This window comes from Eurosta solidaginis, chromosome 3 (assembly GCF_040869045.1).
Source record: "Eurosta solidaginis isolate ZX-2024a chromosome 3, ASM4086904v1, whole genome shotgun sequence".
In the NCBI taxonomy this organism is placed as follows: Eukaryota; Metazoa; Arthropoda; class Insecta; order Diptera; family Tephritidae; genus Eurosta; species Eurosta solidaginis.
This window is the reverse complement of record NC_090321.1, coordinates 250,134,493-250,161,680: the sequence shown is the minus strand read 5'-3', so window position 1 is coordinate 250,161,680 and position 27,188 is coordinate 250,134,493. Positions and strand designations below refer to the sequence as shown.

Below are 27,188 nucleotides of genomic sequence, written 5' to 3'. Positions count from 1 at the left end.
AATCTGTTGAGGTTTTGAAAACAAAATTACTGATGCATCCCTCGCTTTTTTATTTATGAGAAAAGTTTATAGTATCTGAACAATCAAATATTCGGGACATATATATATATATATATGTATATTATGATTCCCAAAACAATCACAACTCCCAAAATAATCCAGAAGTATTGCCAAATTCCGAAATTTTCCCAAAAAATCTGTAAATGATCCTAAAATATCTCCAAAATAGTCTTGAAATGATTACTGAAACAATTATATAAATTTTCAATCAGAAAAATGCAATAGCCTAGAACGTATCTTTGACACCTCCCCCCGTATTTTTCGCCGCGTATTAGCAGTCGATCCCAGCTCTAGACTTTTACCCAAAAAAAAAATCGAGAAATGATCCGGAAAACATTTGCGAAGTATATCCCAAGAGTTCTCCAAGTTAAACCCGAAATTATTTAGAAGACATCACGAAAGAACTCTGAAATAGCTCAGAAACGTCCTTAAAATATTTCGGAAATAGTCCCAAAATCATTCCGAAAGCAGTTCCGAAAATTCCCCCAAATTATACGAAGATAGTTCCGCTATAATTCCACAAATAATCCAAAAAAAATCGCTGAATGAAGCGATCGATTTATCGCTTAGTTCACAGCGACAACTGGTTTGCGTATGGGGTAGAGTTATCTTAAATTTACATAGACGATATCGGTGACCAAAGAGTACCCAGTGAGCGTTCCTAGTACCTCACTGCTGAAGATTATGATTTTGGCAAATACGCTTGGTAATTGGAGCTAGCCTTTTCCCTGGTCAGTTAATCCAGTGCTGCCTTAACTATTTTATTTATATGTACTCATGGTTTCCTTGTTCTATGAGCTAACTCGGTGGTGGTCAAAGTGGTCTGCTTGCTCATTCCCTAGGCACTCTCTATCGCAATCTTCTATTGCATGGATATCTTGCTGAATGATTGGGGGTAAGCGTCCCATTGGTAAAGATTTTTTGAAGTAAGGGCCAATATTACCAGCTCGCGCAACTGTCTTCGCACTAGCAATGGAACTCACTGCAGTTTTAATTGATCAGTACCTTTTTCGGTCCCTGCATTTTGCGATAAAACTAAGTGTACGCGGTAGCCTCTAAAGAGCGTTTCCATGTGCGGGTTATGTAAGTATTTTTCTTCTATTGTTTAAACTCATTCTGGGTCAGACCACAAAAGTACAAGGATAATTTGATTAATGTTGATCAATAAATAACTCATATCATCCTTCTATAATTGGAAGGACGATAGGACATTATTCCGTCATGCATCACTCTGACCCAGATTACTCAATCATCTGCATACTTTTGTATGTCAAATCGTTACGTCTCTGGTACCAGAAGAAGGTCATCTATGACTTGAGCTCTCTATGCACGAACGAATATATCCCCCTATTCCCTCTCTTAATATTCATAATTGAGTTAGTTGACGCTAATAACTTCGTGCTGTATTTTCCTATAGTTTGCAAATCATCTAGCGAACAATCGTGGACTTATGTTCAAAGGGTTTTTTTTAACTTACAGTAAGGCTGTGAAAGGCAGATTTATTTCGATACTTAGATCGTTTCTTTATATTGACTACCCTATTTGATCGACTTGACGAAAAAACTCACAGGAATGAAGAAGTAGAGTTGCTTAAAATAACTTGCAGAGGACTTGGGCTAGATAACTTATTCCCTTCTGTAATTTTCAAGAATGAACTCTAACCATGGGCTTTGACACGAACAATAGTAGACAAAGCCCATTGTACTCGATTGAGTGTGGTAAGCTTTTTTGTCCGATTCAATTCTCTACCACTAAATCAGGGCTAACATTGATTGAGTGAGTAGTAACTGCATTCAGATTGTGTAATTTAGAGACGGAGAGGGTTTGGGAAAAATGCTTAGATCATTACGGAATAGTTTTCGAGATAACCTCGGGAAAGCTTATTAATGACTTAAAGACAACTTCGGGTTAATATCAGGATTGTCTTTGTACTACGTATTTCTATACATTAAATTATATTTCAAATACTACAACAACAGAAACGTTGCCGAATTTCGAATTTTCCAAACACAAATACCTCTATTAAGAGATCATTTTGGCTTATATTGTTTTGTTGATTTTCCGACAGGGTGAATAAATGATGTATATTGGAACGATTTTCCGTCATCCATTGTCAAATTTTTCTTCGAGACAAATCGGTTTCGGCGCTGTGCCATCATCAGTGTCGATCTTCGTTCTCCATTTTGGGGTTATCTTGAAATTTAATACATGTTGACTCTTTCAAGATCATTTCGAGACTACTTTACGGATCATTGCGATATATTTTATGCTATAATTTTTAGACTATTTGAGTTACGTTTTAAAATTATTTCGATATCGTTTTGACACTGTTTTTGCTATTGTCTCCGGATCAGTTGTAGGCCGTTTCGGTGTGAGTACATTATTATTCAGTATAGCAAAATGTTCTTTATTTACAACACAAATTTAGTAGTAGTACTTTACAATCAAATTAGTCGCGTACCTCACTTATAGGGTATTAAAATCAAAACCGACTGATTATTCCTCAACTTGCGCTGATTTATACTCCCAGTTACGTCGTTCGCATATTTCTCCTAAGGTCTACACATCAGTTGCTGATTTGTTTCTGAGAGTTGGTGATTGGGCTATATACATGTGTATGCGTGAGTAATGTCATTTTCACTCTTAGCTGATGATTACATGATGTGTGACTTTTTCTTCTTCGCTCTTAGCTGCTGACTACATATATGTATGTGAAATATTCACTTCGCTCTTAGGTTTTCTGTTTACATGTATGTATGGCTGCTTGCTTTGGTGCTCACATGTGTGTGTCGCTGCTTCCTTCGCTGTTGTTGTGCATTTATTTATTAGCAGCACAGTGATGCATCGAAATGCTAACATTCATCACAATATGTTTTAGGAAAAATTCAGGTTTGTCATAAAGATCATATTGGAGATAACTTTAGAAAATTGCAGGACTATAGCTTTCGGAACTTCTTGCGTTACAGTTTTTTGAAAGTTATACCAATGCACGAAATTTCATTCAGATATCTCGAAAAATGAAGAAAAAATTTTGTTAGCTTAATCAATTTAACTTGTCATTTCGATGAAATATATCAGTATATTTATTGTAAATTCTTACTTTTATATAGTTCTTACTTTTATAGGGTGGCAACCATTTTTTGACAAGGCCACTTTGAACGACGGATTTTTTGACATTAGTCAATCTTGACGTTTTGTGTGATCTAAGAATATTTCTAATCGTAGTTCTTGTATTAGTTTAAGTACAATGAGTTAAGAAAACGATAAATTGGAGAACTTTTGTTAGTTCCATTGTGTGTATGAATATTTCAGCACACTTACGATTTTATGTGTGCACAAGACATAACTGTTTCTAAGAAATAATATTGTACGAAATATGAAAAGGAAATCGACGGAAATTGGAACAAATTTGATACCGCAAGTTAATCAATTGGATAAGCAGGAGACGTGCATAGGAGGGAGAGTAGCAATGAAAAAGACAGGGAGATGCAAGAAGAATGAAAACTGCGTCGAATGGGCAAATATGGTGAGTGATGGTGCAAAGTGCAGCTGCTACCATCTTCTTTTACATTTACATATTCAAATTTGTGCGTTAAAATACATGAAAATTTTGGATGAAGTGCAAATTCTAAGAAATATGTGTATATGTGTGTATGCATGTAGGTGTGAATCTGTTAAGTTTCCCCAATATTCTTCTAATCTCTTTTTGCACTCCACCCACATAATGGTAGCTGAACTTTTACCAATATCAATTTAATGCATGCTCTACTCTATCCGACTGCTTTTGTGATTTACACACTTTTTTCCCCAGTGACATTTGATTGCGACACGCAAGTCAGCAATTAAGCAAACGAATTCACTCCTTGTGGTGAAGTTGCACCTTTGTTGGTAATATGAGTGCGAAATAACTAAGTGTGCTTAGTTTGATAGTAGTGGTGACATTTGACACAGGTATGACTGACTAAATTTTTGCATTTTATGGGTTGAATTTTGAGTTGCGAACTGTATGAGTTAGGGCATTGTGTATAGAAAATGTATGGCTATGAAATTTTTGGTAGTTTTGATTTTGAAATTAGTCTTGGGATTATTTTTGATTTGAATATTTTATTTTTAAGAAAAAATGCACCAAAGCAACTGAGGATCTATAAATAAAATAGATACCTGGTGCAATCTACATTCGTGGAAATTAAGGTCTAGCTTTTCTTCCAATTTGCGTCGTGCTCCATAAAATTTTTTTTACAAACTGGAGGGCGGGACATATTTCACAGCAGAAATGCAATTGGAGCGTTTAACAAACCACTTCCGATGGGCTTAGAGAAACTTTTTTTAATTGAATAAATGGATCTGTGCGGTAAATAATAATCGCCCAATGCGCATAACATGACCTAGCCAGCATAGCCCTTGGGCTCATACAGCTCATCAATATAACCCTAATCATAAATATTTCAGGTGAAGTTTTCTCTCGAACACCTCAAAAGCATTCTCATCTTCTCTGGACACCATTCATGATTCCAAGCCATACACAATGGCAAGCATGACTTGTAGAGCGTATTTTTTCAATAGCCTACTTACTATATGCGGCTACCTTCCACCGAGAGGAGGAGAAGAAGTACCCCAAAGGGATAGGATTGCTTGGGAGACTATTCCTGAGTCTCGTAGATCTGTGCATGGAAGTCCTGATTTTTGTTTCTATATCGTCAACTCCATTTTCCAGAGCTTTCGCGTTTTAGCTTACCCCGTCCAAGCTTACCACTGTCTCTATTAGCATCCATATACTGGGAGCAAAGACCAAAAGCGATCTAGATATCCCCATATAAATTTAAATATACCCTGTGCTTCGATAAACAGGTTACAGTTATCCTACCTGTAGGGATTTTCTTCTATCTTCGAACTTTACGTACCAGTTTCACTAAAGTATTGTAACGAATTTTGGGAAATTCTGCTTATTGAGCATTTTCTGCTGTCGTTCGAATCAATGAACTGTCGAATATTCAGTATAACAAAGCATTCTTTATTTAAACTACTTTGGGAGTAGTACTTCACAGGCGTGTTAGAATTCAACCTGATTCATCATTCTTCAGCTTGCGCTGCTTTTATACTCTCTTTTTCCTATGGTCTAGACTTTTCACGAATATGCCTTCTAGAACAGGTGTATATTATACTACTTGGTTATTTATCTAGACTTACATTCATAAAAAAGCCGACGACAATGTGTTCCCTGCTACATCGTTTCTACGGTCATTACAGTTATGTAACGAAAGTTTTTAGTTATTGTCATTAACATCGACAATTCCTCAACTCATTAGGTGGTATATTAAGGCGAGATAGCTTGAAAGTTCCTAGCAGTTTGCGTTTCATACAAGTAATAGTTTTATCCTTGAAGAATAAAATTAATATAATTGTTTACGAAGGACAAATCACGCAAAATACTGAAATAGTAGGTGGAGTACATTACAATAAATTATTCTTAAAAAGATTATGAACGAAATATATTAAATAGGTGACTTTATCCTCTCATTTTTGAAGTGGACGACGTCATCATGACTCTTCTGAATGCATTCAAAAATGCTCCAGAGACTTTCGCGGAATTGGAGCAAATATAAACATCAAAATTAGAGTCCCAATGATACAGCGTCTCTTGAGAAAAACGAATATGATGACCCATGGCTTTAAAAACTTTCCACCACAAAAAAGCGATCCCGCACGCTAACTGGTATTATAAAAACATAAATTGGACAGGGAACGATTGGCCATGATTCATATTCTCTTATTAGTGCATAATAAGTTTTAATCAGTTAAGGTTGGGGATGCGTAGTAAGTTCCAAAAATCAGGAAGTTTGAGCCAAAACTGAGTTAAGGCAACAGTCAAGGATTCTCTTATTACTTATTAAAAACCATGAGAGTCGCTTAGATTTTGTTAATGGGGAGTTAAACTAACTCCGCTATTGACAGTATTCAAAATGGCATCTCACCAAGATTGGGGGCTAATCGAGCACAGTAATCTGAACGCAGCTGCAAATCCATATTTGGGTATTTTTGGGGCTAACCGCGCCTTATAAAACTGAAATGAATTTATTTATTTTGCGCTATTCTGAGAATATAACTCGTGGCCAGTCGCTTCGAGGCCAGATTTTTGTCGGCGGACCAACAATATTATAGTTTTCATGTTTATACTAACCTTCCATTCCGGGAAAGTTTCTGGAACAATTTTAAATGTATTCAGAGGAGATATCCTGAGAGATATTCCTATAAACGCGTTCATTGGCCTTTCGCGTTCGTCCACTTTGATAACGTGTGAATAAATTCCCCTATTCAATATATTTCGTCCAGAATCACCTTAGGGATAATTCATTATAATGTGACGCTTTCCATATTTTGCGTGATTTGTTCTTTTGCTTCAAGCTGCTGGTTATGTGTATGTGTGGCTGCTTGCTTTATTGTTGTTGTGCATTTATTTAGTAGCAGCATAGTGATGTATAGAACTGCTCATATTCGCCACAGTATATTCACTTTTAAAAATATTTTCGTGGGGGCTGAAGGTAAGCATACGAACTTGCCACTGTATTACTAAAACCGGTTTTTTATTTTTGAAGTCGATTTCCTTTCACTTAATAACTTTTATATTGAGATTCGAATATTGTATGCTAAACGAGTTTAAGTGTGCGCACACATACAGCAGCGAACACGAAAATAGCATTACAAAATTCTTCAGAGAGGTTGCCTTTACTATGAGGAAAGCTTTGAAGAAAAACTAACGAAATCGGTTAAAGACCACGCCCACTTTTATGTAAAGGTCGTGGACGAATAAAATAAGCTATATCTTTGGAAAAAGGAGCTTTATATCAATTATATTTCTTTTCCCAAGTGGAATTATATATAACAAGAGATAGGAAAAAATCTAGTTGTGGTTTTCTATATCTTTGTTTCCAATCATTAAATTATTCAATTGGAGTATCCAAACGGCAACCCTGTTAGGTACATCGCTTGCAATTTTCCTTTGCCACTACTTAGACGCCACATCTGTCTACTTACTTATGTGAATAATGTACTTACAGCCATCATTCTATGCATATGTTGGTTATTGAGCACACTCCATTACTTGGCAAGTATTTACATACGTAAACGGCACATTCTCATTGGCATTTGATCTACTCGATCGACTACAAGACGCCAAATGAAATTACTTTTTGCTTCCTCTTCTTGGCGCATTAATATGGAAGCGTTTGACATTGAATTCTTAAAAAGTGACAAGACCCACAGTCGGAGGGTTCAAATAATCAAACACTTAAATATCAATCAATCAAATTACCGAAAGCCATTCGCTTGCGCACACATACATACACAATCGCAAGAATATATATATAAGTCTTCATTAATATTTTCTAAGTCTTTAGGTCGCACGCAATACTTCACAAATTCTTTTTTGTTTTGCAAAGCAATTTAAGTAATTTAGTTCACACAGCAAATTACATGAAATCTTGTTAATGATGTGCCAAACTCATTCTCATTTGTCTACTTCTCCTAATATTGATGAAGTGTTTGACTTGTTGATTGAACATTTCGATTGCTAAAGTGGATGGACGGAAAGCTTTTTATATTCCTGTAACTACCCTGCGACTAATCCCTAAAGAAAGTGGTCTTCGATTGTTCTCTTTTGCCTACGTTTCACAGTGGTCGGCTCTATAGGCCAAAAATAAAAAATTGAAGTAAAAAGTTTGTTACCAAATGTGTCGTTAGTATCTCTTATTAGAACAGCCTTTTAAATGGTATATTTGTTTTTGTTTTATTTGAACTGTACTCCTTAAGAATAGCTTCTAAAGTGAGGTTATGGTATTAGTTGGTTTTTGCAGTGTGAGCAAGTTAAAAATTAAATGCAAGTTTAAGCTACTTAAAAAATAAAATATCATTATATTGAAAAAAGGAAAAATTAATTTTGTAAAATTTATTTTGAAATAATTTTAGTGTATTTAGCTTGCTGTGTCTTTTTTTATATTCACCTGAGCAGAGCTCACAGAGTATATTAACTTTGTTCGCATAACGGTAATCCGTAACGGCATAAACTAATCGAGATAGATATAGACTTCTATATATCAAAATGATCTGGGTGAAAAAAAAAAAAATTCATTTAGCCATGTCTGTCCGTCCGTCCGTCTGTAAACACGATAACTTGAGTAAATTTTGATGTGTCTTGATGAAATTTGGTATGTAGGTTTCTATGACCACGCCCATTTTTCCGATATCAAAAATTACGAAAAATGAAAAAAATGCCATAATTCTGTACAAAATATGAAAAAAGAGATGAAACATGGTAATTCGATTGGTTTATTGACGCAAAATATAACTTTAGAAAAAACTTTGTAAAATGGGTGTGACACCTACCATATTAAGTAGAAGAAAATGAAAAATTTCTGCAGGGCGAAATCAAAGGCCCTTGGAATCTTGGCAGGAATACTGTTCGTGGTATGACATATATAACTAAATTAGCGGTACCCGACAAAAGATGTTCTGGGTCACCCTGGTCCACATTTTGTTCGATATCTCGAAAACGCCTTCACATATACAACTAAGGGCTACTCCCTTTTAAAACCTTCATTAATACTTTTAATTTGATACCGATATCGTACAAACACATTCTAGAGTCACCCCTGGTCCACCCTTATTGCAATATCTCGAAGAGGCGTCCACCTGTAGAACTAAGGCCAACTACGTTTTAAATAATCATTAACACCTTTCATTTGATACACATGTCATACAAACACATTCCAGGGTTACCCTAGGTTCATTTTGCTAAATGGTGATTTTACTTTATTTTGTCTCCAAAGCTCTCAGCTGAGTATGTAATGTTCGGTTACACCCGAACTTAGCCTTCCTTACTTGTTTTGTTATTTAAAACTTCACCAGTGCCTTTATTAGTGTTTATTTGCACAAATATTTAAATTTCAGCTAAAGTTTTAGTTGCGTTCCTCACCGATTCTCGCGTTGGGACTGATATTCTGTTATTAGTCAAAGTTTGAGGATTCTAAAGTGTTAATATCACTTTATGCCACTAACTATGTTTAGCGACAGTTTTCTGACAGCGTCACCCTGATAAATTATAGTCGTATGTTATATGTGCTTACATGTAACATACGACATTATTTTAGCCAGTCGACAATATTCAAATGTAAACTTTTGTGTATGTTTGTTGTTTTGTTATTGTTAAGTATGGAAGATGTTTTGTATTTGCGATAGACACATTTTACCAAATCCCAACCCCCCTCGCAACATCTACTTACTTTTTGTATGTATGCGGTGCAATTGGGTGGTTGTGGGTTGGTATGAAGGTATAACCCGCACCAATTTTATGAAAAAAATACTTCTCACATATTTGTAAAGCCGTGACCAAAGTTTCACGTTGATATTCCTACTGGAAGAATGTTTGGCCACCAACTCCATATGAGACCGACCAGTGTGCATTGGGGTGTTATTGATCCTCTCTAGATCCTTATGGGTAAAGTTCAATACCACCAAGAAAACAAATTTAAAATATTATATAAGAGTTTGGAAAAATTATAAAATCATCAAAAATTCCCGTATGGGTAGAAAGACTCTTCATAGGACATGCTTAAACGAAATGGATCACTCCTATATAAAGAGATCAAAAGTGGCTATAGTCGCATATTCCTTTGCGACTCATCCCGGATTCATTCTAGACTAATCGAATTTTTTCCAAGTTAAGTCATCGCTTTCGGTGGAGTGCGATGTAAGTTAATTTCTTTTAATTTGATGCATAATAGCGTAGCACAGAACATCCCAGAGAGAAAATTTCTTTATTGAATTAGAATAAATTAAATAATAAAGCAATAAACGACTTCTACGAAAGAAATGCGAACACAAAAAACGTCAGTAGTAAAGAGACACCAATGTAATAGTAGATAATTTTTTAAGTTCTCAGTACTTCGTTGAACAATATTATCTCAGATATTCTACACTCACAGCATATAGGTAATCATTAAAAATTAGAGTTCGCCCAGCGTTTGAAATTCAACCGCTACAAGAAAGCAAGAAGAACGGTGTGGATTTATTTCCATAATTTACAAATAGCTTGCCAAATCAGATTTACTGCTATACTTTTTTATTTGGATGGTTTTTCCGAATCAGGAATATTCTCTCCAGATTGCAAGCAATAGAATTGTGTATCTCACAACGTTCTCAGATCCATTTTCAAGTACGCTCCGTCGTTCATAATCATACAAAATCTTTTATTTGCCAGTTTGGTCTAATAGAGTTTACGTGCAAGGGTATTGCTTTTTTAACGTCTATTTTCGCTTCGTTATGGGACTTTTTTTTTGTACGTTTAAATAGTATTTCTCTGCTTGATTCGTGTGACGTGCAAATGTGTGGTTTTGGCTTTTTGGTAACATCTCTCGTTGACATGGACCGGGTTTCCGTTATAAGGGATAGGACCTTCTTCTCGAACTGGGTGTCTGGTGATCCTTTTGAGCGGCCACTTCTTGGCTTGTCCTTCTGTAAGCCACCTTCCTTGAAGCGCATAACCTATTTTCGGACAGTGTCATAAGATGATCCTGTGAGCTTCGCCAGATTTTTAAAACTAACATTGTTGAAGGCTTGACTTCAGAAGCTTAGACATGTCGTAAAACGTAGATTGAAAAATTATTTATTTAAAGCTTACTGTGTCATTACTAAACAACTTATAGGGTGCTCTAAATTTGCAGAACTTTCTGTACCTGTCGTAAGTTAGGATTAGTCAATTTAAAAAATTGTATAGCTGATTTTAAAGGCCCAAACACATTCGACTTTTGCATTGGTGCACGTGGAAAGTTTTCCTGCCACAATGAAAAAATAAGAATATTTTTGACAGAAAACCAAAATAAATTTTTAAAAATCACACCAATTAAATTAAGTTCAGTAAAACAACTTAAAATTTGAAGATATCATGAAGCATGCTTAAACGAAAGTTTCTGAATTCTTTTTGATCTACTTTGGCGCCCTCGTTGCGTAGTCTGTGGATTGCGAACATAGCAATGTGCACGCGGGTATGCAAAATCAGCTGCTGATGCAGCGTTAGCACCAAAACAACGCAAAAGTCGAATGTGTTTGGGCCCTAAGAGACAATACAAAAATACGGGTAAAAAGAGGACTTATCCGACAGTACCAGTAGGCGAACAACGAACAAATTGCTAGTAGCGTACGAAGAGGATCTGTCGTACAATACAAAGATGACTTGCCAAAAAGTACCCGTAAGGGCATAAAGGAGACTAGAAAAATGAACTGTCAGACAGTTTACGTAGAAGTATAAAGATGACCGGTCGGACACTATTCGTTCAGTTATAAACAGGTACAATTTTTCTCTCCATAGGGCATGCTCAAACAAAAGGGATCACTATAACAGATCTTTGAAATAAACTGAGCAGCCGATCTTAAATAACGCAGAAGTTATGATTTAACTAGTTTGAGAAATTATTTCAACACATTATATTTACATTTATCTTAATTTTTTGGTGGCCGCCGTGGTGTGATGGTAGCGTGCTCTGCCTACCACACCGAAGATCCTGGGTTCACACCTCGGTCAATAAAACATTAAAATTTTAGAAATAAGTTCTATCAATTGAAAGAAAATGTTTCTAAGCAGGGTTGCCCCTCGGCAGTGTTTGGCAAGCACTCCGAATGTATTTCTGCCATGAAAAGCTCTCAGCGAAAACTCACCTGCCTTACAGATGCCGGTCGGAGTCGGCATAAAACAAGTAGGTCACATTCCACCAATTTGTAGGAAAAATTAAAAGGTGCACGGCGTAAATAGGGAGAGAAGCTCGGCCTAAAGTCTCTTCGGAGGTTATCGCGCCTTATATTTATTTTTATATTTTTATCTGAACATTTTTAGTATGCAATTTTGTAGCCCAATCAATTTTTAAGTTTATTAAAGTGTAAGTGATAAGTCTTTAAAAATTCGTATTGATTTTTGACAATTTTTTTTCAAAGATGTTTTATATTGTCATTCATGTATAAAAAAGTTTTGTGCACTTTGCCGTCTCTTACGACAGGCATACTTACCGCGGGTATATTCTAAGCCCCCTAACCCGCTGGGGCAGAGAACCTGCCGTTTGAGCCGCTCTGTGCAAGTTTTTGGTATAATGCCTATTTTCTTTCCTACACATTGGCGGGAGCTACGTGTTGTATGTCGACTCCAAACGACATATAAGAAATCAATTTTATAAGCTTTTATTTTCACTTGGCTGTTGTTTGTAATCAAATCTTGCAAGTTAAATTTGATACATTTCCCGGTGTCCGATTGAGCTGAAATTTTGCACGCATGTATAACTCCTATGACAATGCAATACTACTTTGCGATAATTCGATAAATAAATCGATAACAGTGTTATCGATAAAAATTTGTGCTCACCTTGGCATAAAAGCCTAAGTCCTCAAGAACGCAGGTAACTTCACTCTGTTTGTTATACAACTAACGTAGAACTTAGGATGTTATCGCTAAATGTTGCATATACTTCTGCGCACTTGATTTTGTTCGATAGATTTTTGGCGATGGAATTTTAGCTAAGCGAAATTTGGAATTTTATTTTAAAATAGAGCGAAGATCTGCAATGAGTAGTTGTAAACTGAACGCGACATAGGCAAAGTCACAATAAAATATGATTTTAAGTTAGTTACACAGTTAGTATCACAGTCCTAATTGTTATAATAAAAGCGTGTTAAATTTTGATGGCATAATTAAGAACATTTAGGACCTCCTTTTCTTGCTATCACAAGTAACATGCTTTTATTAGAACAATTAGGACTGTGATATAAACTGTAAGATTTAATAATTTAGGTGTAAAGTTTTAATGTTAAAAATATATAATTATGTAAAATATAGAATTTTTTTTTTCGCAGACGAAGAAGCCTAATTATCGTTAAAGGTTACCATGAACTTATAAATTTTTATATTTCTTTACAGTCAATTTATTTTTTACTTTTTAGTTAATTTTATTAACCAATAATAAAAGCTTACTTAAAAAAATTTTTTTATGAATTTTTTGGCGACCTTTTATCTTTAAATATGTATCTATAGCTGGCTTTAGGTCCGTGTTTTATAATTGAAAAATTAAAAACACCCTTTGTTTCTTCTTTTAAATCGATATATTTCGATTGCTCAACGGCAATCATCTTCAGGATTGTAGCAACTAACAAAAATAATAAACATAACAATAAACAAATTTTGCATTTTACATATCAGCTATAGATACATATAAAAAAGTTTTTTTTCTTTCATTTTATTTGAAGAGAATATTTTCATGGCTATTATATATTTACTAGAGGACCCGGCAGACCTTGTTCTTCCATAAGTTTGGTCTATCTGCATACTTTTAATAAGCTTTTTCCGTCTAACTCTACCCTCCCCCCCTCCCCCCCATCTTCACTTTTTCTTAATCTTTTTATTCACTCCTCCCTCCGTTTTTTCGTTTCATCTATCTCTATCTTCGTCTCACTCTATCTCTTTTTCAGTCTCCTTCTTTTTCTCTCTTTTCTCTTCTCTTAATTTCTTCTTATTCTTCTGCATCCCTTATTGCCTGTCCCAGAGGGTGGTATGTATTTTATTCCAGTCCCAGTCCCACTCCGAGCCTCAGTCCCAGTCCCAGTCCGTCTCGGGATAATATATTACTCTGTACTAAAGCACTCATCAACAGTTTTCATTTGATATCCAGATTCTATAAACACATTCTTGGGGTACCCGGGTCCACGTTTTGGCCTATATCTCCTAGTCACCCAGGGGTATGAAAATTACCCTCTACTCAAGCACTTATCAACAGTTTCCATTTGATATCCATATTCTATAAACAAACTCTAGGGGTACCCGGGTCCACGTTTTGGCCTATATTTCGAGACCCTAGTCACTCAGGGGCATGAAAATTACCCTCTAATAAAGCACTCATCAACAGCCGCCGATCCGCCGATGTTTGGCATCAAAATGCTTGGCAAATATACTTGTTAAGATGCCTTTTCATTAGCATGTTGAATTTGCGCCCAGTATGTGAGTCGGGAGCCTACTTTACTGTTTTACGGTTCACTTCCTTCTTTGACGTTATATTTCCCGAGAAGATTTCAAAGGAAGCGGTATATGCTTTTTGTTAGGAGCATCCGCTCTGTTTGTGTGTGTATGCATTTGTTTTCAATGTTTCGGGCTGCAACGACTTCGTGTACTTATCTGACTAAGAATAAATCGCCGGAAATTTCAAGAAGAATTCAATATACATGAAAACAGAGAATTAATACATATGCTGCTCCATATATAGCTTCCATAGTCCGCGGATTTTCTGAGGTTTCATGCTTAAAGACACGATCACTAAAATAGCTTTTGATGAAGCTCCGCATATAGCATGAAATTTGGAATCTCTGCCCTAACGTAGCCAGCATACCTGCCCGGGTCACATTGTGGAAGCCGTTTCTTAAGTCTAAGATTGAAAGAGGTAAAACTTGTCTGAATTTGGTAGGACATTGTTATAATAATCCTACATTAGTAAGGTCATCTTCAATCTTGCCTTTAGCGCATTTTCCAGGCTAGAAGCCATGTTGCCCAGGTGATAGTCCTCCAATATGTTCTATAGCGTGTGCGATACTTTGCTTAAGAAGCTTTTTAAGAAGTTTTCCAAAGCTTATCCCAATTGTGACGCCCTTGTATATACTCCATTTAAGCAATTATGTCTTATTTCTGCTATTTCGTTTATACATCAGTAAATAGCCTTTTTGCCTTTTAAATTTGGTAGGATAGATATATATAAGTTTGTTAAATGTCTGACTGACGGCCAGATTGGTAGATTTCTACTATCCAATTATTTCCGACCTAGGGGCATTTTGTAGCTCTACAAGAAAAGAGATGTATTGGTTCTCACTGTCACTAAAGTCTTCTAACACCTTTCACTGCCTTGAGATGCTATCGTCCTTGTTTTTGCGCAGGCTGGTCTACTGGATATGGTCAATATGGCAGAATTTATGACTGTTAGTGGCATGAATGTGAACCCGATCTCGAAGTCGATGATGATAGAATTAATGCACGATAAAGAGCTGCCTATATATTGCTACGTCTGAATTTGGTTTCCCCGGTCCAAAATGATGTTAAGCAACACCATAAGCTCAGTCAAAAGTGGGAAGAATCTCCGAGCCGTTCTAAATTAGGTTTTAGACAGGATAACTTCCTGTCATGTGTTTTTTTTTTTTTTTTGTACGACCGACTGTTTTTTTATTTATTGCAAATTTGTTTTTGGTTTCGGGTTTACATTCCAATAAACCAAACGGCTTTTTTATTTTTTCACCAACGTTTCGACCTTTTATTTTGGTCTTCTTCAGGGCTCAAAATTACTGCGTTCTTTCTTGTCCAGTTGTTTTGTATAAACTATAGTTCTTTGTTTGAATTAACATTGTGTTCATTTTATTTCTTTTCAATTTTATTCAAACTTATAAAAAAACTAATCCCAAAACTCTATAATTTAAAATTTTATATAAGACCATTTCTGCACAATGTAGAACACAAAATATTTATACAAAACAACTGGACAAGGAAGAACGCAGTAATTTTGAGCCCTGAAGAAGACCAAAATAAAACGTTGGCGAAAATATAACAAAAGGCGTTTTTCTGATTTATTGGACTGTAAACCCGAAACCAAAAACAAACTTCCTGTCATGCGCTTTCCTTGACTTGAAGCTGCATAAAACACTAGTTGCAGAAGTTAAGCGTTCTGGAATACTATTCCATAACAGTGTGCAATTACTGACTTGCGCTGAGGACATTGACATCATCGCCTGTTATCACAACGAAGAAGCGACTGGCGTGCCTTGTGTGACGGCTATAACCGTTTGAACGGTAAGCACCAATCACTTAAGTAAGTAAAACTCATCCTAGCCACCATGTCCATTACTCATCTTCCTCTTGGGCTAGTCGATGACATTCCGCACTCAATGGCTGTTTCGGTGAAGTCATTTGCGATTATTACCGCTACGTCTTTTCCTAGTGCCGTGCCCGCGATATATTCAAGCTTCTTTTGGAGCTCTATTGATTCATGCCTAGCTGTCTCTTCGGGTATTTATAGCAAAATCGGACACAGCAGATTAAAGTTATTCTTTCTTAGCAGTAGTAAATAGCAAATCGCATTGTATTAGACATATACGCCGCCGATAAACGCCGCCGCCGAATGTTAAATATATCGGCGCGGCGGCGGCAACGCCGGCGTTCGGCGCGTTACTATATTTTCTACTTTTCTAAGGCTGTTTTGGCCATTTATTGTTCATCTTGAAAATTAGTCCGATATGGTCGAAAGGGGTATCAAGGGATGCGCATCACTGCTAATTATAAAAACTCAATTGCGAAATTTAACACTTTCTAACCGTTCAAAAGTGATTTGAGAAAACAGGCGCTTTCAATGCCAACTTAACACGGATTTCGCATCACCGAATTCACCAAGTTATTAAATAAAAACACTTATAGAAAAGTTATATAATAAATTTAAGTGATCACTTCGCATAATTTTTTTTAAAAAATTAATAAAGAACTTTGAATTTAAATAAAATGTCCCAAGTCGAACATGTTTTCAAATTGTCTTAAAGTTGTTAAAAAAGCAAGTTACCCGAAAAAGGTGGCGAATTTTATAACCCGATTGGCTGAAAGAATAAGCGAAATCAGTGATGCAAAATTCTTTAGTAGGCTCCAGTGTTTTAAATTCTTCTTTGAAATGATTCTCGGCTCATACTTAACCCTCCGATTAGCGGTGAATAAATTCAACATATCTTAGCGTTGTCGTCTGGCCAGACGAAATTTTACACTATGAACAATATTTTAATTTGTATTTAAATTTTGAAAAAAACTCATCGCAAACTGTGATAAGTTTGAATTTTTATTGATAAATTTTGAAATGAATTCGATCTATGAAAATTTATAGGCTTAAAAATATGTTCGTCTGGTTAGACGAAAACGCTAAAAAGTGACATAATCAAATTTGGTACAAAAAAAAGTTAAAACAAAATCCACAAATATTTGAATTTTTACTAAAATTTTGAAAAAACTCGTCGCACACTGTGACTACCCAGAAATAAGTTTGAATTTTTATTGATAAATTTTGAAATGAATACGAACTATGAGGTCTTATAGGCTATGTTCGCCTAGCCAAACGACAACGCTAAAAAGTGACATAATCAAATTTGGTACAAAAAAAAATTAAAACAAAATCCACAAATATTTGAATTTTTACTAAAATTTTGAAAAAACTCGTCGCACACTGTGACTACCCAGAAATAAGTTTGAATTTTTATTGATAAATTTTGAAATGAATACGAACTATGAGGTCTTATAGGCTATGTTCGTCTAGCCAAACGACAACGCTAAAATGTGACATAATCAACCTTGGTACAAAAAATCAGATAAAATAAAAAGAAAAAATATCGATTTCGGATAAACTTAAAAACTCACTAAAGATTTTCATGATCGGGTGGGTAGAAGTAAAGTTATTCACGAAAATAAAGCCTTATCGTCTCGTCTGGCCACAAAATCTATAGGAGGGTTAAGTTGCATATATCTTCCACACGTATGAGAAGGGTTTGAAAAATCACTTTATTTGCCTAACTATAAAATAACGTCTGAAATCTTAATTTTGATTTTCACGCTTCATCATTCCACACAAGTCTCCCGGTTTGACATTTCCTAAAGTTGCCGGCCCTATCCCTAACTAGTCCCTCGGAGTGAATCACATTGGATATAGCCTATCAACCATGTTTAAATATGACCTACACGTGACGGCTCCTGTACAAATTTGAATACGTAGGCACATTTTTTAACCAGGTTAGGTTTTGTCCTTCGCAAGAACACTCAAAGTTGTGAAGCAAAAGCTTTCTCAAGACAGTCGAACAAATGACCAGGTGTTCTACTACCCTAACGCAGGGGATAGTCGAACTAGTCTGAAAACTGAAGTTGGTCATCCATAATGAGCTCTTATATCATAACGCCGGAAACGAAGACTACTGAAGTCAATGTATCGAACATAAACGTCTGCAAATTTTGGTCTACTACTTTTATCCACGGTCCTTATAAAGTTTAAATTATGTAGATGCGCCAAGGATTATACGATTTTCACCCATGAGAACGCACTTAGATTGCTTATGATTTCGAGGGTGGCATCCTTGGCCGAATAGTTACCCCCTAACGTTTCAAGGTGTTTTTTGGTGTAGCTGGGAGGCATAGCGCGACAAAAACATCCGTCAGAAAGTCTTCGGATCTACACCTAGGGCTTCCAGGAAAGTGCCGTCCACGAAGATATGAGTTCGAAGTCGCAGTCCTATAGCTTCTGTGCTGGCATATGGTATAAGGGCCAAGATACGTGGCAGCGACTGGTGGTCGGGATTGCTAGTGTTCCCACGTCGGGAATTGTAGCTCTTAGAAACAGCCGAAAAAACTGAAGGCGCCGTTTGGAGCGAGCAACAATAAGCCACCATTGATGTTAATCGTTAAGACTGTGCCACGATAGTCATGACCCACACAGAGCCGCAAATAATTTAAAGAAATCATGCCGACGACGGGTATTAGAGTTAGCCCAGAAAATCGCCTCCGGTGAAACTACGCTACAAAAGTGTGACCATTTTAAGTATTTCCCCCTCTCTCCGCAAGGAACTACTCCAGAAATTTTTTGAACGATCCACGAGATTTTGAGGCAAAAACCGCGGATCTTTCCGAAATGGCCGAAACGTCCTTAAATATATATAAACAAAACCTTTCCAAATAATATTTTTTTAAATTTTCGCATTACAAGCCTCCCAGATACTCATGCGTAAGTTAATGATATTGTTCCAGATCGTCAAACATACCACTGACGTCAGCAGTATGTTTTCATATTCATTAGTTGTGGACAATGTGATACTCTCAAGTCCAGCCATTCAATTCAGAGGTTTACGCCGATCGCTTTGTCGGCGCGCCGGCCACGCCGCCGCTGCCGGTATATAATAGAGCCTACGCCGCCGCCGCCGATTAGGTGACCGGCATAAACCTCTACATTGTATGCTGGGCCGTCAAATCATGAAAACGTGATGCCATGAGCAAACCAAGCAAATCAAATATGCACACGCAGAAATTGAACTAACCATACCGCGAAGAAATGTGCATACAACATAAAAATATATATCAACATTTGTGCAAACTAAAAATGCATTAAAAATTCGTTTCAACTTACCGATCTTGCGCCTGTGTTGGTGATGCGCGCACTCTGTGACCGTGTTGCCGGTCGTCGACGTCTATAGCCAGGCGTTCCACCATTTTCGGGGGTGGCATTACCCGATTGTGCACCGCTGCCATATGTTGGCAAATTGTGTATGACCGTTTCAATGCTTCCACCGCTGGTTGCGCAAATGGAAGCACTGCGCGTCTTCTTTTGCATTCGCATCGGTGAATAGTCATCGACCATTTTGAGGTTGAATTTTCAATGCACTTTTTTTTTTAAACTTAATTTTAGCACTCGTTGCGTGTATGCTGTGTTTGCAGGTGTGCGTGTGTTTGGGTGTTTATGCGTATGTGCGTTTATTTTTGGATGCAATGGTGTTATGTGTTTTGCATTTTTGTTTTGTCTGACGTATGATGTGGTCTTTGGTTGTTTTTCGTAATTATTATCCCATTTGCGTGTTTCTTTTTGTTAAAATTTACTTGCGCGTACTAAAAATATTTTAAATTTGTATCACTTTTATTTAATTTTGAGTTGAGCATTTAGGTTGTGACAAGTCTTCTGAAAAGGTAAAGAAAATGTGAAGTTAGTTTTTCTCGTATGTGTGTAAATAGCATGGGTGAAAAAGTATGTAAATCTGCATATGAACATTAGGGTCGTTAATTTTAAAGTGAATTTCAATATTGTTAATACTTTCAGAACATCTGCCCTTTTATAGAAAAATACAATAATTTTAAATAAACCAAAATAAAACAACTTTAAATAAAATAAAATGAAATAAAACGAAATGAAATAAATGATTCTTTCATTTTTGTTACAGGATTCCCCTCGAGTAGGTGAGATTGATGATTAGGTTGCGGTAGCTGTGAAGGTATAAAGCTTTGTATAGCGCTCATCAACCTCTTGAAACTGTATATCTCATATGCCAAAAATAAGTTTTTTTTTTCTTTATTGATAACAGCATTTAGATTAATACAGATTTTTTCAAAAAAACTTGTTTTTGTACGAGAAGATAGCTTAATTGTTTTTAATAAATTTTGCCATCAATTGTTGTGAGAGTAAATTACTACAATAAAATGAGAAAAAAGAATAATAAAGGAAATAAAGTAATAAAATGGAAGAAATATATAAAAGAATTAAAAAATTAAAAGGCATAAGTTATACAATATAACGTAATATTAATTATAATTACCCAAAGTAAAAGCCAAAAAAAAAAAATGTTTTAAATACATCCGAACCCAGAAATCGAAGCGTTTGGCGCTTATTGATCACATTGAATTCCTCTAACTTAACAAAATAGTATATGTTAGAAGGAGACAGCGCCATCAAAAAAGCGCCCAACGCTCCAATCTAGATTTCGGTGATACCCATAACAAAGAAGTTGCCATATTAAAGTTATACATTAAAATTAAAATTATAAAGAAGTAGCTGTTTGACTTTCGTTTTAAAGCATTGGAGATTTCTGGCATTTTTTATTTCGTCCGGAAGCTTATTAAATAATTTTACACCATAGTGCCTTAAAGATTTCGTACTTCTCTCCGTTCGAAAGAATCGCGGTCTGATGTTCGACCTAGTTCGTAGCGCGAGTTGTATAGAAGCCATACATGTTTTTGTGGAATCACTTTCCGATTTCTATAAATATCGAAATTTAGCGGTAATAATTTCATTTAAATTCTGTTTACGTGTTCTCGCCAGTTTAAATTTGCGTCAAACCAAATACCAAGGTATTTTAATGTATCGACCCTCGATATGAAACTACCATCTAGATGAACTCCTTTCAGATCATGAATGCTTGGGATATCCCTGTAGTTGTTAAAAATTATGAAATTGGTTTTGGCTAAGTTCATTTTCAATAAATTTCGTTCGAACCATTAGGATATAATCTTTAGATCCACTTGTATATGGATATAAAGCTCATCAAGACTATCAGAAGCATACAGGAAAGTTCCGTCATCAGCATAGAATTGCGGCATACACTTTAAATTAAGCTTTAAAATGTTATTAATATATTAAAAATAAGGTGGCTGCCAATTTGGATCCTTGTGAAACACCTGTTCCAATGGTTTTGATTGAGCTTTTACAGTTTTTGATTTCTACATATTGTTTTCTGCCAATGAGAAAGCTTTCAAAGAGTTTAATTGCAATGCCATCAACCCCCAACTCCCTTAGTTTTTCTATCATGATTGAAATATTCACTGAGTCAAAGGCTTTGCTGAGGTCAATTGCCAACATACCAACATACTTTTTTTTATCTAAATTTTCATATATAAACTCGGTGCAGTTGATACAAGCAGATAGCGTGCTAGATTCTTCCGTAAATTCAAACTGATTATCGCTGATTATTTCGTTAGATATAATAAATTGTTTTAATCTATTTAATAAAATATTTTCAAATACCTTGTAAATCGTACGCAATTTCGTTATTGGCCTATAGTTTGAGCAGACCTCCTTATTTCAACTCTTGTAAATTGGAACTACTGATCCGATTTTCAACTCTTCTGGATACTGACCACTTTGAAAACATTCGTTAATGAACTTTGATAACAGACCAGACAATTCTTCTTTATATTTTTGTACCAATCTGACTGAAATGCCATCTGGACCATTGGGCGACTTTGGGTTAAGGGTAGTGATTGCATCTCTTACTTCTTCAAAATAACACTGACTTAAAACAAAAGGATGTGTTATTCCATCTGCAGGCTCAGAGGAGTACTCAAAATTTCTGGCGTTTTTATAATATGTATAAAATATTGATTAAAAGCATCTACTATTTCCGTTGGTGTTGTAAGAACTTTATCATTATAATCTATTTGTGTGATAGCTAGAGGCGATACATTAGTTTGTCCATATATAAGCTGATTTAAAACTCTCCGCGTCTTGGCACTGGATTGGATATTACCTTCAATTTGTCTCCCATAAAATTGCCTTCGCGCATTATTAATTTTATTACGCGCTTGAATTTTAAAATACCTATACATAATTTCTAAATATATAAGTTATTAATATATCTCTTCTTTAATTTGTAATATTTGTTTTTTTCTTTAATTACGGCTAAAATTTCGTTATTTTGAAATGTAAAAGTTACATTTGATTTGAAAAAAGCTCCATTTGACTCGAAAACGCTGTATCAAGTGCTTGATGTCGTATTTACAATGTCTCTTGTTCCTCTCCACTACCTTAGAGATATGGCTCGATAGAAAAGAAAGGGCGAAGGATATACGGTCATTCGGAGGTATAAATGCTCTGCTAGAAAATTCAATTTAATTTCAATAACATACAAGCCAAAACTCGAAAAAGATAACAACTAACGGTGCTGCAAGTAATTTTTATAACCAAGAAAATCTATGTAATGATGAACATAAATTTACTAATTATTCAAACACCTAAAATGCCCATTAGTAGATAAGTACCGGAGCAGCAATACATTTGTTTAAGTAGGTTTTATGCTATAAAAAGATGGCGTTAGCCTTTAATAATATCCATATTACGTACTTTTTCCACCCCCAATCGATTGTCTATTACACTTCTTCCACTCATGGAAATTTTAATTTCAAAATAATGTTGATTTATAGGTAATCAATAAATGTAAATACACCAATGTCTTTGGAAAGTAAACTATGTTGTTATTTGAGTGATTGCCGTGGTATGCATGTAGAGTACTCGCCCACTCCATCGTGTTGCTAGGTTCAAGTCCTGGTACATCAAACTACTTATGTTTTTCTAAGGACAGCCGTCTATCAGAAGTGGGGCGACATATGTATACGCCCATGAAAAGTATATCGGCAAATCGAAAGCAAAGTTTAGCCCAAATATCCTCGGAGTTATATTACGAAAAGTTCTCATTAGTATCAAGCAGTTTGAGCAAGTGCCGAACAGAAAGGATTTTTGATTCTTAAACAAAAAGGAATAATTTTGTTTACTTACAAAATCGCGCAATTCATGTTACCTTATTTTATTTTTTTGTTAGAAATTTATAGGCGTAAAAGCTTTCTTCTAGATGCAGCGACTTGTGGTGTTGTATTTATTATAAACTAATATCGCCCGGGGTCAAAAATTCGACAAATCCATTTTCTTGGATTTAGGGTTTTATTTGACATATGCCACAGTTCCTTAGATATAATTTCTACTCCTCTGTGTACAACACTGTGTCTATGTGGAGTAGCTTCAAACCAAATTTCACTGATGATGCGATTATATTGAAATTGGATCATAACTTATTAAAATAGGCTAAACCATGCGATTGGGCTAAACGGAAAGAAGGCATTATATATGATTTTTACTTTGCTTTGGTGATGCTCCATCAAACTGCATCAGAAAGTAATAAAAAAAACACACGCAGGCTTAAACTCTAGACCGCCGATATGTCTTCAGAATGCTTTGTGTGCACACTTATTTTTCAAAATTACCCATATAAGCAGTATATGTGACCCGGTCTATGAAAAGGTGGCTTATGACTCAAAAAAGAAATTGCGAGAAACAGCTGTTAAAGATAAACAATGCATTTCTTCAGTTTTTTGTAGTTTTTCTTTTGCAAAAGGCAAAGCACAAACCAGTTTCTGACCGATATTTTGGCTCCATTGCCATCGAAAAAAATGCTATAAAAAATCTGAGGATGCTTCACCAGCCACCAAAGTGGCATCGAGGGAACCAAATGCTTCATCGTCTTTCATTTGTGCTCTTCTTTCTCTAAATTTTTAGTACACTTCTAAGCAATATGTAATTTTTGCATTTTAAATGCTTGTGCATACTGTTGCTCATGGCGGAACCATACAAGGTGGCAGCACGGTGACATACCTACAAACATAAATAACACTCCATGTACTTTGTTTTTGTAAATCGATGGACTTATGTCAAAATCGTACAGCGCCGGAAGTTGAATCGTATTAAAAAAGTACAAATCAGCTGTCACAGTCCTGCCACCTTGTATAGTTCCGCCATGCTGCCATACCGAACTACCCACCTTAGCATAGGGCTTCGTTACACTGTCATACTGGGAAACTCTTGCAGTCAATCGTTGACTGCTATGAGGTTTCATATATAGATAGTTAATTTAAAGTTCTGGAATCTTGCGATCCATCTTTGAGGTCCTACTCATGGTGGAGACACATTGCCGAATTTATATCACAAGTCTATTTATTGCACTCCAACTTTTGCAATGGTTATGCTGATATTTGGATATAAAAATTCAACAAGATTATGTCTTTGTTTAAAGAAATATTTTTCGTTTCTTCTGGTCCATTTCTATAAAGGAAGTACTTATAAATTGTTTATCCACTTTTAATTTCTATCATCGGCGAGTGCCAGATGGAGGCGCAAAAAGTTTTGCTAGTCGATGTCGCCACTAGGCAGTGATTTGGCAAACACCCCGAGTGTATTTCTGCCATGATAAGTTTCTCAGTGAAAACTCATCTTTCTTGCAGATGCCGTTCGGAGTTGGGGTAAAACATGTAGATCCCGTCCCACCAATTTGTAGGAAAATTGATAAGGAGCGCGTTGCAAATTGGAGAAAATCTTGGCCCGAAATCTCTTCAGAGGTGAGTGGCGCCAAGTATTTTTTTTATATTTATTTTGGTTAATAATTTGTATGTCAAATTAAATAATTATTAATAACACATACCTACTGAAAATCTATTATAAATCAATTGCCTTAAGACAACTCAATTTTAAACATCATTTAACAGGTCTTCTTTCTTATATGAAATAAGATTGTAATATCCTCGTTGTTGTTATCGTAGCGATAAGGACATTTCCCAATGGTTTTGGGGAGTGTTATCAATATTGATGGTCCTTTGCCAGATGCAGATCCGTTTCGTTCCGGTAGCAAGCACCATTAATGTACTAGCCTGACCATCTCGGTATGATCATATGAAACTTTCTAGGCCATCCCGCCCCCCCATCTATTAGATCCATGAGGAGCTTGGAGTCGCCAGAGCTGGAGCCGCTCAAGAAAAATGACTCCTAACGGGTGGGTGAAGTTCACAATTGGGTGAGAGAAGTACAAATTGCGCTGGAAACCCCTTAACAGGGTTAGTACACAACCTTTTGAATCAATTTGGTATTTTAGTCGCCCTTACGACAGGCTTACCTTCCGCCGGTGTATTCTAAGCCCCACTACCCGCTGGAATATCGAAATATCCTTGTCTTTAGCTGCGGTAGCCAATAAAGATGATAATATTGGTCGCTGGAGCTGCATTTGCCATTAATAATTTTTCTCTGTCTGCTGCGGTCGCTGATTACATGGCGGAATAATGCAGGTGATGGCTCGAAATCAATTGATTTGTATTTTTTAATACGATTTGTGATATAAGTCCATCAAGTGACAAAGGCAGAGTACATGGCATTTTTATTTATATTTGTTTGTATATCGTCCTGATGCCCTCTCGTATGATTCCCCTATTGCTGACTGCTTAACCAGAACATAGAATTCACAATCCATACACAATATAAGTCAGAAATTTAATGTTTGTTTTTTATTACATTTGTCTGTTATAATTAATGTTGGTAATTTTTTTTTTAATTTTTACGATACTCTCTTATGATTCCCTTGGGATACTTTTGATATCATTTTTATTGTTGTTTTATGATTTGATGCATTCACCCGAGTGCAAAAGCAAACCATGTAGACACAACTTATGTACATACAAACAGATATATATATTTACTCATTCGTATTACTTGTACTAATTTGCATTACAAGTTGGCAAATAAATTCGTAGAATATAAGAATTATTCTTATAGTAGCATACGAGTTGCATTCGAGCAGAATCATATTTTAGTGCTGGTCTATCAGGCGTAAATTCCGCCTCAACTATCAAACATTTCAACTCGACATGCTTGTTTGGCTCTTATGTATGTAACATGGCAAATGTATGGACGCTTGGTAACGCTATGTTACGCCCCTTTCACGCGCCTCTCTTCAATATTGCGTTCAACGAAGTAATTTTATCAAAAAAAATGCGTGATTTAATTTATTAGCTCGATTATTTGGGTTGTTGCTTTTATTTAGTTGGTGCCACTACCCAAATTCCTGTGTTATCTATTTAGGCTAAATGAATCTACATACACTAAAAAAACCCTCAAAAAATGAGAAAAACGGTTGCCCCATAAATTCATAAAACAAAAATTCAGAAGCACATTTTTCAGAAAACATTGGTCAGTACCTTTTTTCAGAAAGCCAAAATTCAGAAGTCAAAACTCAGCAACAAAAAATTCAGAAATAGAAACTCAGAAGCCAAAATTCACAAATTTTTCAAGAATACTTGGAAAATTTTGAAAAGTGGAGGCCAAACGCCTTCTACTAAGTAAAACTTAAATACGCTTCATCTCCGCAACTATTTGAAGCAGGTATTCAATATTTGATAAAGAGATTTCATATATTGGAGAGGTGTGGGGGTGGGAATGGGAGTGGGATCGAGAAAGGGAGTATGAATGAGAGTGGGAGTGGAATTGGTATCAGGAGAGGGAGGAGGAGTGATATTGTGAGTGAAAGGAGAAAAGCGTTTGGGAGAGGAAGGGAAATAAATGAAATAAGGTACGGAGAAAAATAGGAAGAAAAATGGATGATGATGTAGAAAAGAATAGAAAAGAGAGTGAAGACTGGAGAGGGGAGTGAGAGTGGAATTTGGAGTGGGAGTTGGAATTGGGAGTTGGAGTGGAGTGGAAGGTGTAGGGGTAGTGGGAGTGGAAGGGAAAGGGTTTGAAAGCTGAAGGGAGATAAATTGAATAAGGCATGGAATGCTGTCCCATTCCAATTCTTTGTCTTTTGCCAAAATTGCTCCTTGCTTTGAAATGAAAAGGATACCAGTTTAATTTAAAGTCACTCCAAAACTTCTCAATCAAGTTGAAGTTAGGGGGTTGACTTGGTCTTTGCAGACTCTCGTTGCTGAGAGTATTAACTATTTTGCCTGCCTTTGACCTGGGCATACAATCCAGTGTTACCTT

General features: G+C 35.9%; 1 protein-coding gene across 4 annotated transcripts in view; it reads right to left on the bottom strand.

The window, feature by feature from the left end:
• The window catches only part of Rgk3 (Rad, Gem/Kir family member 3), a 413,265-nt gene that overhangs the window by 318,029 nt on the left and 68,048 nt on the right, over positions 1-27,188 (bottom strand). For all 4 annotated transcript variants that reach the window (XR_010951308.1, XM_067775892.1, XM_067775895.1 and 1 more), the window contains exon 2: positions 19,263-19,808. Coding sequence is in view for 3 of the 4 variants with exons in the window: in XM_067775892.1 (XP_067631993.1) it covers positions 19,263-19,493 (231 nt within the window). In the remaining variant the exon portion in view is untranslated. The remainder of the gene's footprint in view (positions 1-19,262; positions 19,809-27,188) is intronic.